General features: G+C 30.7%; 1 protein-coding gene across 1 annotated transcript; it reads right to left on the bottom strand.

Moving 5' to 3' along the window:
- Positions 1-2915: 2915 nt before the first annotated feature.
- Positions 2916-8417, bottom strand: LOC136230931 (GDSL esterase/lipase At3g26430-like). Its single transcript, XM_066020142.1, has 5 exons — positions 8183-8417; positions 7673-7888; positions 5013-5182; positions 3290-3551; positions 2916-3094 (listed from the first exon to the last, which is right to left on the bottom strand). Exons 1-5 carry the CDS (start codon positions 8415-8417, stop codon positions 2916-2918), a joined length of 1062 nt encoding a protein of 353 aa, XP_065876214.1.
- Between the last annotated feature and the right edge of the window lie 1610 nt (positions 8418-10027).

Raw genomic sequence — 10027 nt, 5'->3', positions numbered from 1 at the left:
ACACTGAGTAAAATAGAATATGTTTCATGAGCTGACCTATATCTGATAACTGACCTCAGACTTACTCGATTAAACTTTTAAATGTTTAGAGTAAAACTAAGTTAGTGGCTCAACCCTGACGGGGGAGTTTGCTAAGTTATATTAGGTCAACTATCATGGGGGAGCTCAATACTGAGTTCTTCGCTGAATAGTTTTGCCAACATCAAAATGGGGGAGTTTGTTGAAACACCTTTCCACATAATTTTGATTTGACAAAATTGTTTAAGTGTAATTAAAAATATTCTAAACACACTAAGTTTAAATGCTTTGATTTATTCTACTAATGTGTTTGTTCAATGTTGAGTTAAATTGTTTATAAGACACAAAGATTAAAAGGCCCAAAGCCCAATACGGAAGTCAAAGCCCAAGTCAAACAGTTTAAGGCAACTCGGCCCGCATATGTCAAAACGCTGTTGTTATGTACAAAACGCAGCTCAGCGGAAGAAGGATCTAGAAGACCTTCGTGGAACAACTTCGGGACGAAGCTGTTGAGTTGATTCGACAAAGAGTACAAGACAGCAGCTGGCCAAGAACAACTTCCAGACAAAGTGTTTCCACTTTGGGTAAAGTTCAGAAGACACAGAATGCTGTCTAGTTGACCTTACCATAAATGGAGAGACATTCTGCCGAGCTGACCAAAAGCTGACCAAGGACAGAAGATACTCAAATCTGATTGGCCGAGAGCTCTGAGCAAGACAGGATGACAACGACAGGAAGTCGTTTCCCTCCAATGGTTATTTCAAAATTCGAAATGACCGACACCTCAGACGTGTCTATAAATAGAGCCCTTCAGTTGCTTCATTCAACACAGAACTTGATCAAGCCATTACGCTGACCAAATTTCTACGCAAAGTTCTGCAAGAAAAAGCAAAGCAATCTTACACTAAATTTCATATCTTTTGTGTAAAAGTCTAGAGTGATTATTCAATCATCTAAGGTGTCTTAGCAATCGTTGTTTAGGACAAACACTTATCATTTCTAGAGATTAGAAAGGAGAGGCTGAGTACTCGGTTATAGTACTCAGCGAGAGATTAGGATTGAGTAGAGGTATAGAGGAAGGTACTCTTGTTATACTCAGTTGCTAAGATTGTAAAAGGTTTGATGCTCTACCGTTAAAGAGCTCAGTAGAGAATTCGAAATCTCGGAACGTGTTCCGGGGACAGGACGTAGGCTTGGAGGCCGAACCTGGATAAATCTGCTGAGTAACATATTTCTAACCTTAAACTCCTTTATATACTTATTGCTTGCTTAAACAAAAACTGACCAAGTAAAGAGGTCAAGCTGAGTTGTGCGCATTGAATATCTGAGCTCAGGAATAGACTCTAAGTGCTATCTCCTGACTCAAGTAAAGAAACTGACCTAGTCACCAGTTGACTAAGCCAGTATCTTGCTATTCACTCAGCGCCGCTGTTAAAACCTTTTTCTCACGAAAAAGAAGTCTGCCCTAACTTAAAATTTTTAAATAGTTCCTAACCCCCCCTTGGAACTATACTTGTAACGTTATAAGGGACCAACATCTCCCCTTAAGTATCAATTCATAACCACATATATAGTCGAAACGTCTCTTAACATTGCTTATCCCATATGGTTTTCAAACTGTGTACATAGGTCATGTCCCTCACTGAACATGGTCTTCAAATATAAAACCACCGATCCGGATAACTCTCGATGGATATAAAATCATAAAATCACAACGTGCTCAAATTTTCTTTCACAATCAAATTCCAAACTATTTCATAACCATAAATCATTTGGCTTCAATTAGCCCTTTTCTATCATAAAAATCACATTTGACTTCAATCCAAAATAATAACAACAATAACCGCAACAGATTTCTCAATCCAAAAACAATTCGTAAGAAATCATCAAATTCATTTTGTTCAATATAGATATATATTGAAACCAAAAACATATATGTAAATCAACCAAATTAAGCCTTAAATCAACATAGTCAAGTAAAATCTGAAATTCACATAGAAGCATAATCAATAGCTTCATTTGAACCGTAATTTCATAATAAAAAGCAAAATCATGAAAAACCCCAATTTTACAAAATTCATGCATAACCTTAAAATATCACTGTCTGAAAATTCTGTGATTATATATATATATCTATATACATAAAACTCAAAATATAGTTGATAGTTACTTACCTTGGTCTCTAATTGAAGAAAATACACCCGTTCAATTCTCCTCTAAATTCTGGCTAAGACGTTTCCCTTCAAACACTGCCGAAACTCAAAAACTCTTCGGTTAGGACTTAGATCTATGCATAAGGATGCTATGGTTCCAATTTCGAGTGATTCGGACGGTCGAATCTCCGTAAATCAAAGAAACGGTGAAGAAACGGTTTAGAGAAAAACTGATGAATCAAAAAAAAAATGATGATCTATATCACCGCCTCAAATGAGATATATATCTCAAATTTAGCAAACATCATATTTGATCCTCCATCTTTCTATAATCTTTTAAAAGTTATCCTAACTTTTAATTTACACATAAAAACATCAAATTAACTCCAAACTTTTCCCATAACACCAAATTAACTTCACACACCTAATAATTATAATATATACTAATATCTAGGTATAAATTCTAGAAATTTAGACACGGATGTGACAACTTGATTTCACGGTTTTATATGATGGTTCATGTTAGCCGACCCCGAATCATTTCGGGACTAAGGCTTTGTTGTTGTTGTATTATCTAGTTACCCCTATAAACGTAGAAATTATATAAATAGGAAGGTAATGATTAAATAATCAACTAATGAAATACAAATTCATTTTTCCTTGTTTATATAATCTCATTAATCTAAAATGTGAATGTTGTAATTAAACAATATTAAAATAAAGTATATAAATGAGAAATTACGATTATGGACAAGCAAGATTTAAAGGAGTTGGTGGATCTGAAAAAGAGCCATTAGTAAATTGTTCGAAGACCCATTTATTAGCTATTTCAGTGAAATGGACTCCATCCCATATTATTGCCTTTGGATCGGTATCCAAATATACTCCTTTTGGACAACATGGAATAAACGGGTCCTTAAATCCTGTCAAAAGCCACATAAATTAATAGCAGATTTGATTTAAGCTGAGCATTTAAAAAAAACAGCTAGAGCTCGACATAGCCTATAAACAAGTCTAATTTTAAATATATCATTCATTTAATGGAGATTTTAGTTATTGAAACAAAATTAAATGATATAAAATTAAGTAAGTTTTGAGTGTATTTGAACGGTATTTACCTAATTCTTTGGCATGAGTCATAAGAGTATACTTCAAAGAGTAGATATCAACATAAGTAAGGGCAGCAAGAGGAAGATCTTTCCTTAGTTGAATAACAGCTGCTTTCAACATTTGGTTGAAATATTGAGCACCATGATTAAAGGGTATGCCACACCCATATTTATCGAGTTGTACTGGAAGTTGTTTGACTATGTATGGGAGGCAACCCAGTGGCCCTGTACTGTGTATCCAAAATGACCTTCCTCCCAATGCATACGCTGCCTATGGAAACAATATAGTTTACGCCCTTTAGAAAACAAAGAAATTTGTACAATATTTTTGGAGTAATACATTTAATTAATTAAAATAGGAACGCATATCGATTCATGTGAGATGATTGATGTTAAGTAATAAGAGAAAAAACTCTTGCGGTTTCATCGATTTTGGCATAGGAAAATGTATTTTTTCTAAAAAAATGTCGTGTACACTTTACAAAATTAATAAACAAAGGAATTTGACTAAGTGCAACAATAGTGGTTGTAATCTATTTGTTGCTTTCTACTGTTTGGTTGTAAACAACCATTAGACTAATTTGTTACTCCTTTTGGTTTGTTACGAATAGAAGTAACAAACTTTATCACTCTAAAGTGGGCAATCTGTCAGGTTTTTTTTCTGTGCCTGAGAAAGTTTAATTTATTAATTAATCTTAGACACTTTCAACTGTAATATTAAGGGTCCGTTTATTTCAGCTACTCTTGTTTGCTATTGCTGCTGCTGTTACGGATATGCAGCATATATTAGTTGGCTTTTATCTAAAAAGCAGTTGTTTCGAATTTTTACCAAATACTTTTTGTCTCCTGTTTAGACTTGAAAGGCAACAAGTAGTTCCAAAAAATGGAAACAAACGGTCACTAAGCGTTTATCTCTGTAACATTTTAGGCCTTTTTAGTTGGATTAAAATGTAAAATGATACTTTTAAACCTTTGCTTAAAATAATTACTTATTAATCCTTTTTCCTTGTGTTTGGTTCATTTTTTTCTAGTATCAACCGTAACAATTTATTTTGATTGTCAAACTTGTTTATTATTAAATTTTATAGAAATAATAATAAACATTAAATTAATTATTTTGTTGGATAATATTTTATATGAAATTCATAATAAATATTGAATTAATGATTTTATTAGATGAAAATTATTAATTTTATAAAATTTTATGACAAGGGACCTATAAAATTTGAAAGTAAAAAATGATCATGTTATTTTTTACTGTTATTTTTATTTAGGTGGTAAGTGGAAGTAACAAAATTTTGTTACTTCCACAATAGTTGCTCTAATGATGCTAGTCTTTGACGATGTGATATGTTGACTTCGATGACATGACACATTGATTTTGTTTAAGTGACACAATGAAATATTGACTTTTTATAACGTGATATGTTGACTTGGATATAACACAATGATTTATTAACTTTGCTTACTCACACAATGAAATATTGACTATTTTTTTATGACATGACATGTTGTCTTAATAATAACATCGACAACATTATTAGTAAAACTCGTATGTAAAGCAAATGCTTTTTTTCCAAGAAAAAAATATATTATTCATCTGTTTATAAATCGTTTAAATAAGATGGATTTTATTTGTACTTTTCCTAAAAAATAAACATGTATAAAACACGAATTAATTGATCGGATGTATTGCTCCGAAAGCATTATAAAACTAGTTTAAAATGCTTACTTTAATAATACCGGAGATTTTGGCAATCATCTCAGGCACAGCTGCTTTAATTTGATCAAGAGTCATGTTGGCAAAAAAAGTAGCTCCGAGATCATTGTGACCAATGTCAAATGTATATAAACCTTTTGAAAAGTAATCAGCTTTAGGCAACAATTTCGCAAATACTCCATCTGCATTACATCATATTCTAAGAAACTCTTAATACATTCTGTAAAAATAATATAAATAATTGACTTTTAGTGATTTTGAGAGTGACTAAGACATATCATCTCTAACAATACTACTCATATTCACTCATTTTTTATTATTTTATCATTAAAATTATTAATTATTGTTATATTTACCAGTAGTGAGAGGAGATACTCACCAATAATAAATTATTAATACAAAATTAATTAAGTAGGCACTAAGAGTTGGAGAGAGACTCTCTATTAATAGAGATGATGAAGATGTTCTTAGTAATTTGAGGAGTCACTAAAAGGCTGTTGGACTTAATTTTTAACTCTTTCTCCATAAATTTTAACATAAGAATCAAACTAAGAGGGTGTTAAAAATAATCTAGTTAGTCCAGGATAACGGTCGTGAACCTAAAACCTCTAACCTAAGTCTATCATGCTATTAATTTTTAGGTAGAGCCAGCCGCTTAGAATTATTCGAGCTAAAACGGGCTTAGTGAAGCTATCAAAATTTTAACCTCAAGTCTATCAAATTTCAGGGTTTCACATTTTGCAAAAAAAAAAAAAAAAAATTCTAACGGATAAATAATGTGACATTAATTTAACTATGAATTTAAACCATGTCAAATTTTAAGTCACGCCGTGTTAATTCCACTAATACAGCATCAATCAGAGGCGGAGACAGCCCGGAGCTTGGGGGTGCCGAAGCCCCCCAGCTCCGACGGAACCCTTGGTAGAGTAATATTCCCGCCCCTGCACAGCCCCCCTGCCTCTTTTCTGATTTTAACGTCCGTGGCGTTCTCTGCAAATTCTTCTTCATACAAACGAAGAAGAAAGACTCTTGTTGTGCCCTGCCCAAATTATTAGACTGGACACAGTTTTTTTTAATTGGGTCCAGACACAAATTAAAGGTAATGCTCTCTCATATCTTCCTCTTAAGTTCTTGGTTGTTAAGTTTTAGGTTATTACTAACTTTTTATTATTTATATGCCTTTTGTTTTAAAAATTCTAATTTAATTTGTTATAGTTCTAATTTTGGTTTTTTTATGAATTAGTATTATCATTTCGTAGTTTAATTTAATTTAGTAATGTGAATTTTGATTGATTGAAAATTTCATAGTTTAAAATTAAATTGATAATATTGATGGATAAATTAGGGATTTAATTGATAAATTTGAATTGAGTTTATAAAATAGGGGTTTTGTATTGTGATATTAATTTAGGGTTTTGGTTATATCCTTAATTTAGGGGTATTGTGATATAAATTTAAGGTTTTTGGTTGTAGCCTTAATTTAGAGATTTTGTAATATAAATATATTAAGACTTGTAGTTATAAATTTAGGGGTTTTATAACATATTGTTTTTTTTATTATAGAACTACAAAATGATAGACATTTGTTATAAAAAAAATAAAGAGAAATCCGAATTCTGACTCATTCTCCTCGGTAAATAATGTAAAATCTATTGAGCAAGAAGGTGATAAAAGAGCTCGTGTTGATGTAGAAATTTCAAATGAACTTATTGGTGATCCGAAAAAATGTTTTCAAATTGATTTATATCTTGTTAAGAGATTCAATGAGAAGATAATATTTGGCTAAAGGCCCTTCTCAAACTAGTGGACACGATTTCCCATCTATTTTCAAAAATAGTTATATACGTATCAAAAAAAAATATCTGTAAAATTACTTTTTATTATTTTGCAACATAATTAAATTTTTATATAGTTTTATTTAAAAAAAATTATATGTAAAGGGGATTTTTTTTTTTGACAACGTTGGACTATAATTAGCCCCCTTAATTTCAAATCCTAGCTCCGCCACTGGCATCAATCACTGACAACAAAAAAAAACACTTTAATCGCTGTCAATAAACACTAATAGATTGAAGTTTTGTAGCATTTATATATGTTGTTATAACCTGATATTAGTGAAGCTGATATGACATTTTTCTAGACTATATAACTTGAGTCCATGTTCAAATTAAATGGTTAGGTTTTCGACTAGGGTGTTCAATGGTTGGTTCGGTTTAAAAACCAGATTGAATCGAAATAATCAAATACCGAATAAGATTTAAAATTAAAACAAACTTAACCGAATAATATTACAAATCAAACCTAACCGAACCAAGTATTTCGGTTTTAGCATTTGTTAAATAATTTTTTTAAAATTTCTTACTTTATATTGAAAAAATAATCATTCCATGATGTGATAATGTGTTGTTGATTAATCATTATGTATTGAAAGTTAAGATTTAATTTTTATATCACTATATATGCAAAATGCTCAAGAAATGGTTCACTATTTCTAATTTAATTCATGTTTTCGTTTCTCATGACTAAATAAATAAAATTAAAATTATAACCGAAATTCTCGATTCGGTCGATTATTTCGATCCGGTTCGGTTTTTGAACATCCCTATCTTTTACATAGAATTTTTTTTTTTGTCAAAGGTGGTAAAACAGTAAATAAAATTAATATAAATTACCTTGGGTAGTATAGTCCAGAGTTTTATTCCTGAAATATGAGAATTCAACAAGTTGTACACCTAGATAAAATGGACTGTACCCATCTTTGGAACTCGGATAAGTCTTTATTTTTGGTAATATGGTTGAACCAGATGTTGCAAAATTGGCTCCATGGCTAAAGTTTGCGCCCACTGAATCCAAATATGCACTCAGATATGGTAGTCCCAGGCTTTCAGCTGCACGAACCGACAATGCGATACGAATTTATATTTTTTTAATGTTACAATTAAATTTAGTAAAATTACATGTGATATGTAAAGAGGATACTAATCTGATTAAGTTGACACGATTATAACATGATATGTTCTAGATTGGGTTAGGGTTGGTTAATTCATTTGACACTAACTCAATAATTAACACCACGCAAATATTAATTACCCAGTGTATAAGTCATTTAAAAAAAAATTTATCCGGTATTCTACACATGTTAGACAAAAAAAAATCACAATAGTTCGTAAGAAATGATGTACCCATAAAATCGAGCATGACACGGCCATCTGAGAATCGACCAGATGGGTGGTGAAAGAAAGTTTGTCCATACGGTGGAGGGAGTGGTCCAAATGCTGCATTCAGACCACCGGTATCAGAATTGGAGTCGCCGAAGTTGAATATCGCCGGAAAATTACAGACTTTTGAATTTGAAAAAGAAATTACTGATCCTAAAACTAACCCTAAAATAACATATTTCAATCCTTGTGCTTCCATTAGAGTTGGGAAATTATAACTTACCCTCTCTTATGAAATTGTGAATGTAATTATTTATACAATAACAAATCTCTTGTTGGGACGCGAAATTCGAGGGTGTAACAATTTTTACTATTTTAAGGATAAAAAAAATACTAATAATAAGATAATTATAAATTTATGAAAATTTAAAATTAGGAATATAAAGTCAATAAAATTATTAATTCAACAAAATTATTTATTTTATTAGTAAACAATTTATTAATAAAATTAGCGATTCTAAATTGCAATTTTTAATTAATTATATTAATAATTGTATTTTTATATTAATAAATTATATAGTGGGTTTCAATTTTTAATTAAAAATTGTGAAACTCGTATTGCAAAATCATATTTACTTAAAATGTATTTTTGAAACAAAATGAAGCGTAGATATCAAAATATGAACAATAACAAAGTTTAGGTACCATTAATATAATTTACCTGAAAAATGAAATAACCTCGCAGAGAGAAGAAATTAATTCAATAAATATAAATAATCTACAACTAAAATATAATAGGACTAAATAAATTAAATACATTTTTTTATTTTATAAATTTCAAAATCTGAATTTATAATATATTCTTAATTCTCAGTATGCTTATAACATACATGTAAAAAGAAATTATTTTCACTTAATTCTTAATATAGATAATTATTCATAATGGCATGAAAATAAACTATTAAGAGAATAATATCATCTGGTTAGATTTTCGAACTTTCAAGCCCAAGCCAACCTATATTCACTTGATATTGATTTTTCTTTTTTTGGTTTATATAGGAAGGCTAAACGCCCAGACGAAAAAAAAAAGGAAAGGGAAAACTCTCGGCTATGAGTGAATAATTCTGCTTAAAGTTGTCACTCTACTATCATCATAGAGGATATTCTAGAGGCCTGTAAGAGGCACATCAAACTCATGGTGACCCAATGAACAAAACCCTACGAAATTCGTCAGTCAGTCAGCAGCGCAGTTGCCTTCTCTATAAGAATGAATAAAAATTGTATCCCACTATCTGTCGCGATAGGAGATGCACATATGAATAAGCCACGAAAAGGGCTGATGGATGTCTACGGTGCTAGTCATCAACCGAAGAACGACCCGTGAGTCTAGTTCCACAATTACTTTTCTGAATCCTTTCCGCCACGCGATCTGAAGACCACCACTTGATATTGATTACATTTGGCTTATATGGATTGCTCGTTGATCCAACTTTTGATATTATTATTTTTAATTCTAGTTACAACTTTTATGTTTAGACCATAAACAATTATAAGTAATAAAATTTCATGTCTAGCAAAAAAATGTCATAAAAAGGTAAATATGATCACAATACGATAACATTTATTTTGTCACATTTTCCTAAATTTTTTATAACATATTACAGTTGTCATTAACATATTCTCTAATTTAAATTAAGGGAAAAGTATGAAAAAATGTCTGTGGTTTGTCCAATTTGTAAACAGAGGCATGTGGTTTAAAAGTTTACAAATAAAGGTTTGTGGTATATTTTATTTAGAAGACAAAGTATTACAATTACACATTTAAGTTCTAATTACAACTAAATACATTTTTATCTTAAAAAAATTATT

Source organism: Euphorbia lathyris, chromosome 5 (assembly GCF_963576675.1).
Source record: "Euphorbia lathyris chromosome 5, ddEupLath1.1, whole genome shotgun sequence".
NCBI lineage: Eukaryota > Viridiplantae > Streptophyta > Magnoliopsida > Malpighiales > Euphorbiaceae > Euphorbia > Euphorbia lathyris.
This window is presented reverse-complemented; position numbering and strand designations above follow the sequence as displayed.